At 47.4% G+C, this 18709-nt stretch overlaps 1 protein-coding gene across 1 annotated transcript in view; it reads left to right on the top strand.

Moving 5' to 3' along the window:
* The window catches only part of PLXNA4 (plexin A4), a 510265-nt gene that overhangs the window by 251417 nt on the left and 240139 nt on the right, over window positions 1-18709 (top strand). Inside the window, exon 4 of the mRNA XM_077179282.1 lies at window positions 6307-6438. Coding sequence (XP_077035397.1) covers window positions 6307-6438 — 132 coding nt within the window. The remainder of the gene's footprint in view (window positions 1-6306; window positions 6439-18709) is intronic.

Below are 18709 nucleotides of genomic sequence, written 5' to 3'. Positions count from 1 at the left end.
CTGAGCCCAGTTGGCACAGTGGAAATGATCCTTTTTTTTTTATTTTGCTGCCAGAGACCAGTCCAAGCTGCTTGGACAAATAAAATAGAAGTGAGGTTGTAGCAGGAGATTGGGTTAGGAGTGTGTTTCTGAAGTGAGTCTGAAGATAATTTTGAAAGGACCCATTGCACTAGATCAGGCTCCAAGTCCCATCCAACCTGGCCTTGAACACTTCCTAGGATGGGACATCAAAAACCTCTCAGAGCAACCTGTGCCAGTGCCTTTTTCTTGAATAAACCAAAACTGGACCATGTTAACGTGCTCCAAACACTGATTCATTCTATGGGACAGGCTTTGATGGGCCTGGAGTAAAGCTCCTGAAGTACATCTGTGTGGATGGATTTTAGCAGGAAATGTCACTTTATAGGAAAGAATAGAGGTGCTAAAAGAGGTGTGTGGCCCTCTCTGGAAGGAAGGTGTTTCTGTTGCTCTGCTGAGTTTAAAGATATTTTCTTTTTTGCCACAATCGTGATTTGTCTTCCAGCAAAGGCACCAAGTGCTTGCTACCACCAATTCCTTTTGTTCCCCAATCCTGCTGCTCTTTCCTTGACAATTTTGAGTCCATCCCCATGATTTGGAGAGGGTTACTGTGTCCCTCTCTTTGATAACTACGTGATACCAACCTCTATGTCCCTCTTAGAGGTGTGATTGAGGCATCTGCCACCAACTTGCTGGGGAAACTGTCCTCGAGCATCAGCCTCCCGTGGATCCCTCAGCAGCTGGGGAGGCCCAGATAAGGCTGAAAACCACCAGCCAAGTGATGGAAGGTATCTTTTACCCTCTTTCATCTACCAGACCCGTGGGCTGCTTGCCAGGGATGCCTGTGGGTGTAGCCATGGCCAGGGTGGGAGCTCAGAGAAGGCCGGAGCCTGTGTCTTTAAAGATTAATGGTGTTGTTTGCTCATTAAGGAGATCGTTTTTGAAGCCAGAACATTCGAGTGCAAGCATCTGTTTGCTACTGGGAGAGGATATTTATTGTCTGATACTTCAATGGATGTAAATAAACAGCCAGCCCTAGATAATGTTCAGACAAACAAACAAACAGCTGCCAGAATGGGTCCCTTGGTAGTTGACCTTCGGGAAGCATCACGCTGATGTTTTAATAGCAGCCAAGCCCAGGGAGTGAAGCCTTCCAGGAAGAAGAAGGATTAATGTGCAGCCTGAGAGTGCTGGGCCCTGGGAGCTCCCACATGTCCTGGGTTAAAGGAGGACAAGGGAGCTGAGCTGAGTGTGCCCGTGTTCACAGGGGTCTCAGGTTGAGGGAAGAGATGAGGATCTGACTCCATGTTTCAGAAGGCTGATTTAATTATTTTATGATATATATTACATTAAAAGTATATTAAAAGAGTAGAAGAAAGGATTTCATCAGAAGGCTGGCTAAGAATAGAAAAAGAATGAATGATAACAAAATCTGTCTTGGACAGAGAGTCTGAGACAGCTGGGCTGTGATTGGCCATTAATTAGAAACAACCAACATGGGCTAATCACAGACCCACCTGTTGCATTCCACAGCAGCAGATAACCATTGGTTACATTTTGTTCCTGAGGCCTCTCAGCTTCTCAGGAGCAAAAATCCTAAGGAAAGGATTTTTCATAAAAGATGTGACAGCTGATCATCTGGGGCTCTGAGGGGTGGGCATGTCCAGGACAGACATTCAGGGAGGGGGAGCAGGTGGATGATGCCATTGTGGGGGTGATGGGGGTGTTTGTGGACTGTGGGTTGTGGTGGACTGGGCATTTTGAGACTCACATGTAGTCCTGGAGCCCCCTGTGTCACTCATCCCCCTCCAAAGGAGCTCATGGTTCACAGGTAGCTCCCAAAAGCGACCCCAACTGCGCTGTTAGCCAGGTTCTCATCTCCTACAGCCCCCAAAAACATCTTGAATGTGGGAATGCCCATCATTCAGTCAGAAGGAAACTCCATCCATGCCAGCACCCCAGCTCCAAGTGGGGCTGGGGGCTGATGCCAGCAGAGAAGAGCAGGAGCAGAGGGAAGGGGGGGTACATTCTTCAAATTCCCTGCAGCTGGAAACTTGTGTTTCCAAGCAGAGATTGTTTCTGGGTCCCTGACTTTAGTGGTGATCACCTGCAGGGTTTGATGAGAATCTTCCCATTTTTCCTTCACAGACTCTTCTCTGATTTTTTTCACCAGCCCAAATGCCCTGGTTCTAGCAGGAGCCTCGGAGCCAGGAATAAATCTCAAAGAGAAAATCCAGTTGTGTTGTCTGATTCTCAGTACTGTGCAGAATGTGTAGAGAAGGTGGAGATCCTCGGGGCTCTGTGCCTGGGGTCCAACATAAGAAAGAGAGTGTTTAAGACAGGTAAAGGGATGGCTGGAGTTAGGGGCTACACTTGTGGCTGCAGTCTCCCATAATCACCTCACTGCTGGCACAGGGCTTGCACAGGCTGTGCAGTGTGGCTTGGTGTCTGCCAGATTTTCTGGCCTTTTTCTGAATTTTCCTTTTTATTAGCCACCAGATTTAATAGAGAGAGGGGTTTCTGCATGTAGAGCTGTTGGGCTGTGGGAGTGTGACACGTGTGTGTGTTTGCACATGTACAGCACAACAAGCCCTGTCCTTCTTTCCCTCCCTCCCCCTCTGCAAAATAATGAATTTTCAGGCTATTAGGCCAGCAATAGCTGTTAAATCACTTCCGAGTAGCTCTGCATTCCTGGTGTGAAGCCTCTGCAATCTTTTACCTGCACCAAATGCACAGGGGAGATCCCTGGGGGCTGTGCCTCCTGTCTCCATGGTTTGTTAACTCCTCTCCAGCCTGCCTCTTCCATCTCCGTGCTCTTTCCCCTCTAATGGGGCCTGGCAAAGGCTGAGGACAGTGACTAAGCCCTGGGGTGATAATTGGCTGCTTACATATCTGGCAGCCTGCAGATCTGACCACGGTGGTGCTGGAAAATCAAGGTCAAAGTGGAGATGTGAGGTTTGTTTAGCACAGGGATCAGCAGAGAGCGAGGATGCTGTGACAGGAATGAGAAGCCACCAGGGACTGAGGGGAGGCAGAGTGGAGACAGCAGAAAAAACTCCCTGAATGCTCCTTGAGAGGGAGAACTTGGAGCTGGAAAGCCTCAGAGGGAAAGAGGAAAGGCTCCTGCTTTGGGGGTATTTGGTGTGTTGGAGCAGAGCCCCAACAGGGAGCCTCCTGTGCTCCTCAGCCTGCAGCTCCTTCTGCCTCCTTCCTTTCCCCTGCCTGTCCCAAGGGGAATGACTCAGCCCAAGCCTCTTGGCATCTTTGCCCTTGGCCTCATGGGTGATTTACATCAGGGTCCATTTTCAAGAAGGAAGAACTCAGAGGAGCTGAATTTCCCTGTGAGGGACCACAGAAATGAGCAAGCCCCTGCTTCCAGGCAGCCAAAGCTGGTGGGAGTCAGGGATGTTCAGCCCTGGGCTTCAGACCATGAATTCTTTGTGTTTCAGGGATGTTCAGTGCTGGGAAATAGGCTCTGGATTCTTTGTGGTTCAGGGATGTTCAGTGCTGGGATTTAGACCCTGATTCTTCGTTTCAGTGATATTCAGTGCTGGGAATCAGACCCTGAATTCTTTGTGCTTCAGGGATGTTTAGAGCTGGGATTCAGAACCCAAATTCTTGGTGTTTCAGGGATGTTCAGTGCTGGGCTTTAGGCTCTGAATTTTTTGTGTTTCAGTGATGTTCAGTGCTGGGCTTTAAACTCTGAATTCTTTGTGTTTCAGGGAAGTTCAGTGCTGGGATTCAGACCCCCAGTTCTTTGTGCTTCAGGGATGTTCTGTGCTGGGCTTTACACCCTGAATTCTTTGTGTTTCAGGGAAGTTCAGTGCTGGGCTTCAGACCCAAAATTCTTTGTGTGTCTGTGATATTCAGTGCTGGGCTTTAGGCCCTGAATTCTTCATGTTTCAGGGAAGTTCAGTGCTGGGATTCAGTCCCTGACCCCTTGGTGCATCAGGGCTGCTCAGTGCTGGACTTTATGCCCTGACCTCTGTGTGTGCTGATGCTGGATGTGTGCTGCTCTCATCAGCAGCTCCATCAAGATGACAAATTAACTGCAAATCCTCCCCTGTCATTGGAGCAGCCAAGGCCAGCACGTGCTCCCACTTCTGGGGAGTCTGATGGATAACATGCAGGATCTGAGCATCCCTGAGCACCCTCCACACCCTTTGCTGGCACAGAGAGCCCCTCTACATCCTTTCTGCTTCATTTTCTTTATCTTTCCTGGGAAAATAATATTCCTTTGTTGTCCCACAGCAGGTGAGTAGATCAAGGAAGGACAAAGATAACAATCTGTATATCACTGCTGTCCTTTACTCATACAGGCTTTCCAGACCCTTTATCGTTCCCTTCTTTTTGACTTTCCAATACAGAAGATGATTCAGGCTCAGTTTCTTGGCTGAGAGGTTGATACAGAAGGAACAAGCTCAAGGACTGTGCCAGGGAATAGTGGGAACAGGTCTTGACACCATAAGTTCTCCACAGCTTGTTATTTCCCTTGGATGGGAAGGGTGCTTTTTGCTCAGCTATCCAACTGCAGGCTGGTAATCTTTGGTCAGGAAGGAATGGAGATGATAATGTGGGGCAGGATGAAGATCTCCTACAACTTTGTTTCCTTTAGGGAAAGGTACTGTGGTGTTTGTGTTGCTGCAGGATAGAACATTTTCAGAAAGTGAAAGGCAACACATGGGAAACAGAGGGAGATAAGGAACGTGGAAACATGAAACATGTTTCATGAAACATGTGGAAACATGAAACTCTGAAACATGACTGTGGGGTTTGCTGCTGCACAGAGCCTCACAAGGTTCAGGAGAACTCCTGAGAACAGCTGTTTTATCATGACTTGTTCTATATTGAAAGGGATTGCAAACCTTCTCCAGCTGCTTTTGAGCCCAAACTCCAGAAATCGTTTTTAGGCAGGCAAAGAAAAGTCTGTAATTTTCTGCATTTTCTTCTGCATCACTGGATCACTGTCAGGGACAGACTGGGACTGTTTGTCTGGTTCCTCCTCATAATCCCAGTTATTGATGTCCCTAAGTGACACCCTGTTATGAGAGGTGTCTGGAATCATAAGGTGCCACGTTGGTGCAGGACTGATTTCAATACCTGATATATGCAATCAGCAAGAGAAATAGTCTGTGTTGCACTGAACACTCTGCAATAATAAATTGCCCTGTGGAACATTAGCAATAAGAGCAATAATATTATCTGAGTGGCATTCCAGTGAGTCACTCCTGCAGATTTGTGTGGTTTTTTATCTCCTGCTCATCACCACCCCAGATCCTTCCCTCATTGCCATCATTTTGAGCATGGTGGATTTGTCCAGGCGCTGACAGGAGCACAGTGACAGTGCCAGATAAAAGCCAGCATGCTCTGCATTGTTCTCACAGTGCTCTTGTGTTGATGGGAGCAGCAGAAGTGATGAAATCTGCTTCTTCCTCTTGGTGGGGAGGCTGGGAAAAGTTCACTTCTTGTTGACAGTGGTTGTTGTCTGAAAGACCTGGGGCAGAATACATTTGTCCAGTAATTATTTTGTATATATATAATATATATATTATCTATATATTATATCTACATATCTATATATCTGTATATATATAGACATGCATATATATGTCTATATACATATATTTATAATAATATATGTCTATATACATATATTTATAATAATATATAATATACATGCATATAATATACATAATGTATATATAATCTATATAATATATACATTATATAATATAATATGTAATATATAATATAATTATATAATGTATTATATAATTATAATATATATTATATTATAATTTATATATAAAATAAATCTATTAAATATATAAAATATAAATACTATAACTATAACTAGAAGTAAATGTATAAATATAAATAAATATACAAATACAAATAGAAATATAGATAGAAATATAAATGTATATATAAATGTATATATATAAATTTTTATATATATGTATATATATATGTATATATAATATATATAATTTTGTGTATGTATTAAAAGTAGATATATATTTCTGTGAGGGTGGTGAGAGAGAAGGCTTCCCAGAGAAGCTGTGGCTGCCCCTGGATCCCTGGCAGTGTCCAAGGCCAGGCTGGACAGGGCTTGGAGCAGCCTGGGATGGTGGAAGCTGTCCCTGCCTGTGGCAGGAGGTTTGGAACGAGATGGTCTTTAAGGTTCATTTCAACACAAATTGTTCTGTGGTTCTGTAATTATTTGTTTTCAGTGGAAGGAGGGAACAATGCTCACTCTGTGCCTGTGTTCTTGTTGCTGCTGCACAGATCCGTGTGGATGGCACCAGCAAGAACACGCTGGAGTACGAGATCGTGCAGGTGGTGGACACTGGCCCCATCCTCCGGGACATGGCCTTCTCCATGGACCACGAGCATCTCTACATCATGTCTGAGAAGCAGGTAAGGAACTCCAGCAGCCCCTGCTGCTTTATAAACCTTTACAAACCTTTCAGCTCCGTCCTGCTGTGGACATCAGGCTGCTCATTAATCCTGCCAGTGACCACACTTCCCACAAGGATGGGCTCTGTTGTCAGTCTCAGGGTTTTTATGCTCATAACCCCATGGCATTTATATACTTTTGCAATACTGAGGGGCCAGGGGCACAGAACTCAAGTGGCAGGAACCACCCCCAGAGTTGTTTTGTCCTGCTGGCTGCTGGACAAGGAGTTGTTGCTGCATTGTTCTCCATCCCCACCCAAACTGTGGCTGCATCTGCCACAGACACAGGAAGGTGTAGCACTAAATAACTGCCTCTAACTGGAGTTTTTGGAGAGGCTGCAGCCTCTTTGGGACACTGGGCAAGAGTGCAGGATGCTGCCAGCCAGGATGCAGACCCAGTTTAGTGTGGTGTTCCTGTTGTGTTGTCAGCATTGTGATTGAAAATGCTGGCAGCCAGATCCCAGGGAAGGAATAACCTGGGCATTCAGCATGGAACCCTGGCTGATTTCAGTGGAATTCATGGCCTTGGGAAGTTTGCTGCTTGGGCTGGGGGTGGGAGGAGGAGATACTTTTACATGAAGAATGCACTGTTTATACTGAGTCCTGTGGGTGTGCAGGATTACTTGAGCTATCATACCTGGCTGATTCACAGATGCTCGTGAGGAGCTCTAAATCCACAAAAAGAATGGGAGCAATGAGAGATTGTGGTGGGTGATGGTAGTTGCCCTGGAGTGGAGGCCAGCAGTCTGAGGGGGACATGTTCACCCATACATGTTCAGTGATTTATTAAACAAGTATTACTGGTTATATTTTTAATCTACAAGGGTCATTTCTTCCTCCTGCACCACTAAAAATCAAGTGGTTTGTGATGTCTCCAACCATTTCCCTCTACTGTGCATATTTATACCTGAAATTTGGTGTGGGGAGGGGAGCAACTCTGTAAATTCCTCCTGATTAAAGAAGCTGAGAGATGCCATAACTCAGGAGAAAGGACAGGACGACAGAGCTGGGATTCCTTCTCATCTGTTCCATGCTGGGCAAAGAGGGGATTTCACTTCCAGTCCCCAAGTGAAAACAGTTCCAGTCACTTTTTGGAATGGGGTGAGAAGCTGGAGGCAGGTGATACTGAGCTCCTGCAAGACTTTGAGCATGACACCATTCCTTTTCCTCATCCTTTTGCTGCCTGGGCCCTTTCTTTTTCCTTCTGCACAGAGTGGGGCTCCTTGAGGGCCAAAGCCCTGGAGCAGAACAATGAATGCACCAATAACCAACCCAGGGTTTTCAGGTGTGCTCAGTGTCCTCCTTGTGCAGGCCCACCTGAGGTCACCTCAGATGTCAGGACCCAGGACATTGCTCTGGCTGCCCTGGGTGACTCCAGACCCTGGCAGGGGGCTCAGAGACCTTGGCACAGAGTCACAAACACCTGTGCCTTTGATTTTAGCCCATGGAAACAATTCCCAACTTTGTGTGGGGAGTTACAAGCCACAAGAGTTTGAGTCGATTTAGAATGGGTTTTAGAATGGGGGTTCAAGAGGCAAGATGGAGGAATCTGGGTGTGCCCTGTCCTTCTTCTCCTTCGTCTTCTTGTCCTCCATCTTCTGCTGTGATGGTGACACTTCTGGATTGGTTTAGAGTAGAGCCAGACTGTCTAACATAGGGGATAGGTATTGGAAAATTATTGTAAATAAAGTACAGGTAGTTTTTAGTATAAAAAGCCAACACCACCCCAAGGGCAGGGACTGTGCCACAACCCAACCTGCTGGACAGATCTCAGCAGGTCAGAGAAAGAATGTCATAGATAAGAGAAAATAAACAACCTTGAAAAGCAGAGCTGAGGAATCTCGACGACTTCTTCAGTCACAGGGCTGGGGAAAAAAGACTTTTACTACGTTGGGAGCCATTTAAAACAATGAAACCTGAGACTTGGACACCACTGCTGCCTTTGCACAGCCCTTCAGATTTACAGACACTCCCAGGGGCTGTAACAAGCCTCTGGGGGAAAGGGCAGTGGGACAACAAACACCATTCCCTCACATCCTTAAAACATGAAATCTGGAACAAGAGGAACAGTTCATTTTTCCTCTAGAGATTTCAAAAAACTTCTTTTTGCTGGTCCATTGACTTACCTGCACTTCCCTGACCATGACAGCATGAGCAGCTTCATTTTGGGCTTGGCTGTTCCAAAGCACAAGTCAAAGTTGGTGTTTTTAGGACCCCAAGTCCTGTAGAGAGCTCTTGGCACCTTAGTTAAGGTGTTTTGGGCATGGGTTGGACTTGATGATCTCAAAGGTCTCTTCCAACCCAGATATTCTGTGATGATTCTGTGGGCTCTGAGCCCCCTGTGATTTATCAATCATCTCCTCCCACCCATCTTTGACGCCCATGGGTGTCTCTGTGAGAGAGGCTGGTGAAAAAGGCAGTGGCTGTTGTTATTTAAAATCTGATGTGAGCCTGTGAAACACTCAGCGCTGCATCAGCCTTTGCCAAAATCTGATTTTATCTGAGGCAGGCAGAGTGAGTGACAGCGCTGCCATCCCAGCAGTGCAGTCACTACCTGTGTGCTCGTGACAGAACACACTTTAAATGCTGGAATAAATTAACATTTGGAGAGCCTCAGTGAGTGGGTGCAGGGGTTTGCCTTTGCTGGAGGCAGGATTATGAAGAGGCTGCCCTTGGGGAGCAAATATCCCACCCACTCTACAAACCACGGATAGATCTTTTATAAAAGGGTGAAATCTGACTTATCGGAGGTTTTCACTGCCCCCAGTGGTACTGGGAGATCTGATCTGTGGAGATGAGGGACAGGAGGGTGATGGCTTACCCTGACCTTTTTAAAGATAGACAGGCACCAGGGCTTGTGCTATCCCTGGGGAAGGAGGAGGTTTCTCCTTGTTTTGTTTTTTTTTTTTTTTTCCTCAGCTCAGCCCTGTCTGTGCCCCAGAGATAAGAGTGGTTCTGTTATTACCTGTGTAGTTACTAAAAGCTGTTTTCATAAAATCATAAAATCATTAAAGTTGGAAAAGGCCTCCAAGGTGATCAAGTCCAACCTTTGACCAAATACTCCTGTGCTCACTGAACCATATAATGAAGTGCCACTTCTACTTGTGTTTTGAACACTTGCAGAGATGGTGATCTCCACCACTGCCTTGGGCAGCCTCTTCCAATGTCAACCAGTGCCTCTTCCAATGCTTAACCACTCTTTCACTGATGAAATTTTCCCCAATATCCAACCTGAGCCTCCCCTGGTGCAGCTTGAGGCCATTTGCTCTTGTCCTGGGGGTGGCTACCTGGGAGAAGACACAGACCCCACCTCACCACAAGCTCTTTTCAGGGAGTTGTGAGGAGCAATGAGATCCTCACTGACTGTAAGAGCCGAGATGAGGGATGTGGGACTCCAGGGGCTCTCCAAAATGCAGTTTATTGCATCCAAAATGCAGTTTATTGTATCCAAGGTGTCACAGCAGCCCAGGGTCTGGGTGACAGAGCTGTGCCCACAGCTGTCAGCTCCAGCTGCAGGCAGCCCTGCAGACCCTTTGGTTTTGGTTACAGGGCATTATAGACTTTTCTTTGCTGAGCATCTTCATGCAGTAGAACCCATCTATACCTGAACTGTTATCTACAGCCTGTCATAACTACTGTAATTACCATATTCATGGTACTGTTCTCCAATCACTCCAAGTTAGTACATTACAGTTTAAGCTAGAAGTTGGTTTTCAGTTTTCTTGCAGTGAAAAATTCTGAGACCTTTTTACTACTTGCACCATTTGCTGCCTTGTTTGCCTGTGCTCTCTTTCTGCTTGGTAAAAACATCTTCTTGTTTGGGGTGGGTTTATCCTTTGCTCTAAGCCATAAAACCCCTTCTAACTAACACACCCTGTGCCTCCTTGGTTATCAGCAATTCTATTCTTCTATATCAAAACTTGCTTCCATCTCTATTCCTTCATCAGACTCCACATTTAAAAATCTTTCTGCTAAGCATCCATATCTGTGAGACCTTCTTGTCAAACTTTCATCCTTCCCAACAACTGATCCTCCTTTTCTCCAGGCTAAACAGCTCCAGCTCTCTCAGCCACTCCTCACAGGACTCGTGCTCCAAACCTTATGGTTTTGCCAGACTTGGCTCCACCTCTCACAAGAATGGAAGCCCCTGTGATAAAGCAAATTTCTCCAGCTTGTCCCAGTCTGGACATCCCAGTTAAAGGACATCCCTTTGACTTGGGACACCTAAAAAAGAGCTGTCACTGTAAATCTGGATAAAAGAACATCTATCTCACGCTGCCAGAATAATCCCCTGGCCTTTTTAAGGTCAATTTCTGCATGGGAGAGTTTTCCCCAGTGAATTTGGGAGCCCTTGGTTTGCACATGGGGTTTTCCTCTGGAGCTGAACTCCCTGGGCTCCAAGGGAGGTGGAACCCAGCTCAGCCTTGTGGTCTGTGGCTGAAACAGGCCCTGCCTTGCTGCTCCCCTGGGCACTGAGAGGTGACAAGCAGCATTGCCCATTCAGTCAGGGGTGCAATGCTCCGAGGAGCAGAATGCAACAGCTTTTCACCATTAGCTAGAAATCCATATTTTATACAGACAGTGATTGAAGGAGGGAGAGGAGATTTGTCACTGAAACCCAGAGACAGGGTCTACAGAGGTCCCATCATTTCCCAGAGGTGTGGACATCCCTGTGCTTTAGGTGTGAATGTGTTTCAAGTCCCTGTTGACAGCACAGCAAAGGGTTGGTGCACACATGGGAGCTGCCAGGATGGATCAGGACATCATCCCTGTAATTCCAGCCTTCACAAACACCCTGAGGGAGCTACAGCCACTATCCCAGCTTGCTCCAAGCCCCATCCAGTCCAACCTTGGACCTTGCAGGGGTCCAGGGGCAGCCACAGCTTCTCTGGGCAGCCTGTGCCAGTGCTCATCACCCTCAGAGCCAAGAATTTCCTCCTGATATCCCATTTAAAGCTACTCCCTCTGTCTGAAGCCATTCTCCCTCTGTCCTGTCACTACATGCCCTGCAAACAGCTCCTCTCCACATTTCCTATGGCAGTGACCTGGAGGCTGGGGCTGCTCCTTTCTCCTTTTTCTGTTTCTGGAGTGCAGAGGAGCCCTGTGCCTCACATGCTGATCTCAGGGGATGAGGAGCAGATGGGAAATGCTGGGAGAACAGGAGGGTCTCTGCTGCAGCTCCTCTGCATCTTCCCTGCTCTTCATCACACATGCCTGGGCTTCCTTCCCTCCCCTCATCATCTCTGAATTTCTTTCTCTTCCCAGCTGAGAAACTCCCTGGAAGTCCTTGCAGGGATGGAGATAATTCTTCCACTCCTTTCTCATTCTCCCTGCCTTTCTCTCTGATCCTTTGCAGCCCTTTCCTCTCATTTCCAGGCTTGCACTTGCTTTTCCAGCCCTCTTGCATTGCTGGCATCCCTGTTTCTCTGCTCTCCCAGCTGTCTCCACACTGCTGTCTCCTTGTTCCCTTGCTGCTCAAGTGTTGACACACACACAGAGCCCACCTCTGCATGCCAGGAGGTGCAGGATGCTCACTCCCCTGTCCCACCTTTGGAAGGTCACCTCCAGCACTCCCTAAATAACTTTGTTTTAGCAAGTTGGGCTCCTGGGTCTCTCCCAGCATTTTACAAAGCTTGTACAACACATGGAAGCAACTCCAAGACAGGAATCTCAGCCCTTCCTTTTGATAGAGAGGGATCAAAGGCAAGAGCTGCAGGAAATAACCTTAAAGGCTCAAAATCCAGAAGGTAAAGAGAAAGAAGTGTCAACTTCATATTATTTAAACCTCATGGTTTTGAGCTTTCTTGTACTTTTGGTTTACTGAAGGTTAGAGAAGACTGTTCTGCAGCCAGGTTTTGAGCAACCTTGTGTTACTTATGAGCAACTTTACCCGTCCCTGGAAGTGTCCAAGACCAGGTTGGACATTGGAGCAACCTGGGCTAGTGGAAGGTGTCCCTGCCCATTGCAGGGGTGGAAATGGGTTTTTATTTAAACCTCATGGTTTTGAGCTTCCTCTTACTTTTGGATTACTGAAGGTTAGGGAAGACTGTTCTGCAGCCAGGTTTTGAGCAACCTTGTGTTACTTATGAGCAACTTTACCCATCCCTGGAAGTGTCCAAGGCCAGGTTGGAAGGGGCTTGGAGCAACCTGGGATGGTGGAAGATGTCCCTGCCCGTTGCAGGGGTGGAAATGGGTTTTTATTGTGCCTTAAACCATCCTGTGCTTCAGTGTTTGCCTCAAGGAAGGAGATTTGCTGTCCCTCCCTGTGCAGGCAGGTTTGTTCTGTGGGTCAGCTTCACGCTCCAGTGGAAAGCTGTGCTTTTCCCCTGTAAATTAGCAGAAAGTCACCCACAATCTGTGAATAAATCACATCTGTGCAGTGCTATCATTCCCTAAAACCATTACAGTGTGTCGGAGGTGAGGCTGGTAGGGTCATGCGTAGCAGAAGCAGATGGGTATTTTGGAGGCTCTTTTAAACTTTGCCAGGGAAATATCAAATAAATATGTACTTCAACTAAAGCGTGGCAGAAAGCACATTTGGTAAAAATTAAGTAACTGTACTGCAAATCATGTTGACAGGGTCTTTTTGGCCTTTTTGTGTCTGTTCCTCATTAAAATGGGGAAGGCTTATACCTATTTATCTCCTGAGATTCATTCTTCTCCCCTCAGCCGCTGAGTCACTATCAGCAGCAGAATTATTGTTTGCAAATTAGCTGCCAGAGAGGAGGGGGTGTCTGGCCAGTTTACTTCTGGTTTCATGACCACTGATTAAAATCTTGTCTGCTGCTTATGTTATTGTATCAATTAGTTAAAGCAATCATTAATAACTTTGCTTAATTATGGCTTAATTTCTTCAAATGTGGTCTTTGCACAAGATATCAAGCAGCATTAACTCCTGGTTTTGGAGTGGCTGTTTCTAGGGGATTGTCAGTTTAAGGCTGTCCCCAAAAACACTGGCTCAAGATCACAAGTTTTAAAAATAACTCAAGAGATTTTGTTTGTTTGTTTTTGCATTTTAATTTGCATTTGTTTGGTTGTGAGCCATCAGGTTGTGTGCAGACCACGTTTTTCATCATTGGGCCAGAACCAGAGAATGCAGAAAGATCTTGTTTGAAAACAGAAAGCTGAGATTATCTAATAGGTGTAACTTTTTAACCTGGGGGTTTAAAAGCAGCAGAGACTCCCAGAAACTGTAAATTTTGGTGCCGTCATTGCAGATTTCTGTTATTCTGCTGTCTTGGAGTGTTGGTTTAGGAGGGGCTGTTAAAGATGACCGCTGTGCACATCCACTCTTTGGAGGTGGTCAGGTCTCCTGCAGGACTTCACTACTCAACTTCTGGAAGGTCATTGGCAGCATCATCTCTTCACTGCATTAATTATCTGGCTGTTAGGAAGAAATTTTTGGCTGTGAGGGTGGGAAGGCCCTGGCACAGGGTGCCCAGAACCAGCTGTGACTGCCCCTGGATCCCTGGCAGTGCCCAAGGCCAGGCTGGATGGGGCTTGGAGCAACCTGGGATGGTGGATGGTTTCCTTGGTGGAACTGGATGATCTTTGGGGTCCCTTCCAACCCAAACCATTCCATGATTCCATAACTGGCTGTTCCCAAACCAGACTGGCATCCTACATAAGATCAGGGCCACCAGAGCTTCCAAGGCACCCCAAACATGGTCGAATTCACTGTCATTGCAAAAATGTGTCACATTCCTTCTAAATCCTCCAAAGCAGAGAACTCCAAACCACCCATCTCCTTGCCAGCTGCCCCACTCTTGGGCAGCCCTGCACAAAACTGATAGGCAAGAGCAGTTCCTAGAGTTCACTCAATGCCTCTCAAGCAATGGGTGTAATCCCAGTTGGCAGCAAAGGCAACTTTTGTTCTCTTTGATTGTTCTTTGCTGCCCCTGGAACACTCCTGGGATGGTTGAAGGTGTCCCTGGTGGAACTGGATGATCTTTAAGGTCCCTTCCAACCCAAACCATTCTGTGATTCCATAACTGGCTGTTCCCAAACCAGACTGGCATCCTACATAAGATCAGGGCCACCACAGCTTCTAAGGCACCCAAAACTTGATCGAATTCACCATTCCATGATTGGCTGTTCCCAAACCAGACTGGCATCCAACATAAGATCAGGGCCACCACAGCTTCTAAGATGCCCAAAACTTGATCAAATTCACCATTCCATGATTCCGTAACTGGCTGTTCCCAAACCAGATTGACATCCAACATAAGATCAGGGCCACCAGAGCTTCCAAGGCACCCAAAACTTGGTTGAATTCACCATCTTTGTAAAAATGTGTCACATCCCTCTCCCTCTAAATCCTCCAAAGCAGAGGGCTCCAAACCACCCATCTCCTTGCCAGCTGCCCCACTCTTGGGCAGCCCTGCACAAAACTGATAGGCAAGAGCAGTTCCTAGAGTTCACTCAATGCCTCTCAAGCAATGAGTGTAATCCCAGTTGGCAGCAAAGGCAACTTTTGTTCTCTTTGATTGTTCTTTGCTGCCCCTGGAACACTCCTCATTACCCTCAGCAATATCAGAGGCTGAACTCCGCTCTCCCTTGCATTTGCTTTCACCTAATTAAGGGCTTGTTAAATAAGGTCAGATGCCCTCTGAGAAATGGCTGAATAGATGGAAAATCCCGCATGGATGCTCAGCTATGGATGGAAAAGACACTGTGTGAGTGAGTGCCTGTGTTTCTCAGCCAAGAAGGATAAAAGTGATTTGGCCCACTGGCAAAAACAGCAGTGCATTGTGCTGCTGACTCTTTTGAAATAATTCTTTATCAGCAAAAGGCAAATTATTGAAAAAAAAGTCATCATTTAGCTTGATTTTAACTCATTTGCTGCTTTCATGTGGGTGTTTTGGAGTAAGCTGGGATAATTCAAGGAGTAGGGAGTCCCTTAACCTCCTGCTGGGTTGGCTGTGTGTTCCAGAAGGGATGTGAATAACTGAGAAAGCTGAGCAGGAGGGGAACAGATTCGAGGTCTTGGAGGTGTCCCAAATGCATCGTTCATGGCAAGGGAAGAAATTCCACTTGGGGCTGTCTCCATCCCATGAGATAAACGGGCAGCTGGAATTCCAGCTCTCACTGTCCCTCAGCCTTGGGTTTTTCACACTTGAATTAAGCTCTTTTTATGCTTTGGAAAGGTTTTCATGAGCCAGTTGATGCTGTATTGAAGTTCCTCACTTTGCCCTAAAACCAGGACTCTGCAAAGTGCACTGGAAAGGAGGAAAGGCTGGGAGAAAGTCCAGGATTTGGGAGACCTTGAATCATTCCCTGCCTTGCTCACAGATCCCTGGTACTCTCAGACACACAATATGACTTTTGGGCTTGGACTTGGTGATCCTTCCAACCCAGGATGTTTAGGAATTTATGATTCAATAACAGTTGAGGGCAACAAGGCTGGAGAGGGGCTGGGAACACAAAGCCTGAGAGGAGCCCCTGAGGGAGCTGGGGGTGCTCAGCCTGCAGCAAAGGAGACTCAGGGCTGCCCCCATCGCTCTCTGCAGCTCCTGAAAGGTGCCTGTGCTCAGCTGCCCTTGGGCTCTTTCTCCAGCAGCACTGACACAACCAGAGCACACAGCCTCCAGCTGTGCCAAGGGAAACTCAGGCTGGAGAGCAGGAAAAAGCTTTTCCAGCAAGGGGGATCAAGTTCTGCAATGGCTGCCCAGGGAGGTGGTGCAGTCCCCAGCCCTGGGTGTGTTTGACAGCCTGGATGTGGCACTGGGGGCCAGGGGCTGGGCTGGACTCCATGGCCTTGAAGGTCTCTCCCAACCTGGTCATTCTGTGACATCAGCTGTGTGCAAACCTCTGTAACTCCCTGTGCCCTGAAGGTACAGAAGATATTTCCAAGATAGGACCTCTTTTGGAACTCTCTGTAGCACCTGCCACTGACCATTAAAAACTCAGCTCTCCTCCTGACCTGTGCCCATGCCCTGATGAGAGCTTTGGTTCCCAAAGGTCAGAAGGACTTTTGCTTTGTCACCATCAGATGTCCAGTCTGAGCTTTGCTGTGCATCAGAGAGAGAAATGCTCCTTCAGAGAATAATTTGTGGCCACCTAAGTGACATGAGTGAAAGCTTCCTTGATCCCATCTAGAGGAACCTTGATGAGCCCAAGCTGTGTGGAGAGGACCAGCAGGGAGCAGTTTGACAGCTGTTCACTGGAGGGAAGGATTTCACACAAAATGCAGGTTGGGATCCCTTTGCTTCATGCTTGGCTTTGCTGATCCATGCCAGAACCATCCCAGAAAAATTACCTCCCTGCAAGCTCAATGCATTAATCACTGGGCCCAGCTGTGGGGGAGGATCTGCAGCTGCTGCAGTACTTTGGGTTCATGGATCCTGGTCGTGGGCAGAGTCTAAACCCTCCCTGCTGGCAGGACATCAATTCCTCTAACTCTGGGTCGGAGCACTGCTGGTGAAATTTTGCATCTGATGAGCAGAGGGGCCAAGTGACACATCCTTGGTTGTGCCTGTGACAGAGCAGAGCATCAGGGCTGAGTCTCTGGGTCCCCCCTGGGCCAGGATTTGGGTGCATTTAGCCCACATGAACACAATTTATTGCCTGTCACACTAAAAGACCTGTGTTCAGACACAGTGGTGGCATATTTGTGCCTGAACTCTCCAGTTGTACCCTGCTCTGCGTGTTCAATATTTGAGGGTAGAACCACAGCTTTCCCAGTGCCATCTGTGGATCTGCATTTGGCTTGAGCTGCAGCCTGAACTAATGTCAGCATCCATCTCTCAGCCTGCCAAAAAAGCCATGTCCCCATGCCAGGATAGTTCCTCCACAGGCTGCTCAGAGAAGCAGCACAGGAGCTGGAGGATTCTCAGAGGGTTCTGAGGGTGCTGTGTTATTTAGAGATTGGTTTAATTCATCTTTGGGATTCCTTGCCTTAAGGCTGGGGCGGGGGGGGAACACACCTGCAGGGCTTTTCCTGCTGTCAGGACATGAGGTATGGGATGGGTCATTCAGTCTAACCAGGTCTCCTTCCTCCTGCACCTTGTTTGTAGGTTTTAATTATTCCCTCTAGTTCGTGGGGTCTGCTGACAGCTCCCCCCTGCCTTGTAAAAAATGAGTTGTATTGGGTTGTATTGTTTAACAAAATTGTCACAAGATGTCACCAGGATGTGTGGCACAGGAGACAGAAAACAAGGAAGGGTGGAGGAAGGAGTGAGCAATGCCCAGAAATGCAAAAAAAACCACTTGCAGAGTCACTCCCTGGGTGAGGAAAGGCAGGGACTATTGATCCTGGGGTGGGAAGCCATGGAGATGTGTCCCCTGGGACACAGTGCTGGCCAGCACATGGCCTGGGGGTCACCTGGCACTATTGATTGTGCTGCTGCTCCTCTGTGCAGTCAAACACAGGCTGCTCACTACAGCTGCTGGGCTGTTCTGGGAGAAACAAGGTGGATGTGTGGAGTTTAATGCATCCCTCTCATGTTTTAAACAAAAAAAAAAAAAACAAACTCCCCACTCTCATCTCCCTGAGTGAGACTGGTAGGTTGAGTGAGACTGACCAGCTGTCAGACTGGTAGGTTGTGTTTTCAGCTAGGAATAGGTCAGAGTATTAAGGGCAGCTCAAGGAATTTAGTTGGAAATCTGAAAATCTCCCTCCACCCTTCCCCCAGCCCCTGACCCTGTGACAGACCCAGGAGAAGGGGAGAAGAAAGAGGAAACCTAAGAAGTTGGTGATTACATGTGAAGCCTGGCAGATGTGTAATCCTGGGCTCCATTAAACATCTGTCTGCTCCAATCTCCCTGACAGCCAGGTCCCCTCCTCTGCTGCCCTTGCAGGTCACCCGGGGCACAGGGTGTTAATCACCATCCTCTGCTTTGGGGTTCCACGGCCCAGACGGGGCAACAGAGCTCCCAGGGAGGGGGATTTGGGCAGGACAATGCCCAAATTGGCAGGATAGTGCCCAAAAAGGCTCAGAGCTACGGGCACATCCACAGCTCTTGGGGTGGAGTTTTCCATCTAACACATCCTTGAGTGCTTCCCCAGATCGGTGTGATGCCTCAGGTTTTGGGTTTTATATTTTTCCCATTCTGTGCTGCTTTAGTGTGTGGGTCTGGGCTCCATATTATGGGATGGTGAGCTCTGTGCACAGAGCAGGGAGACAAAACAATTCCTGCTCCAGCTGGGCACCAAGGACAAATGACCCAAATCTCAGGTTTAACAGGGGCAGAGGCTGAGTGATCCTTCACCCTGCACCTTGAGAGATGTCCC

The sequence above is a fragment of the Agelaius phoeniceus genome, chromosome 5, assembly GCF_051311805.1.
Source record: "Agelaius phoeniceus isolate bAgePho1 chromosome 5, bAgePho1.hap1, whole genome shotgun sequence".
In the NCBI taxonomy this organism is placed as follows: domain Eukaryota; kingdom Metazoa; phylum Chordata; class Aves; order Passeriformes; family Icteridae; genus Agelaius; species Agelaius phoeniceus.
The sequence above is the reverse complement of the archived record's forward strand: the minus strand, read 5'-3'. Positions and strand labels throughout refer to the sequence as shown.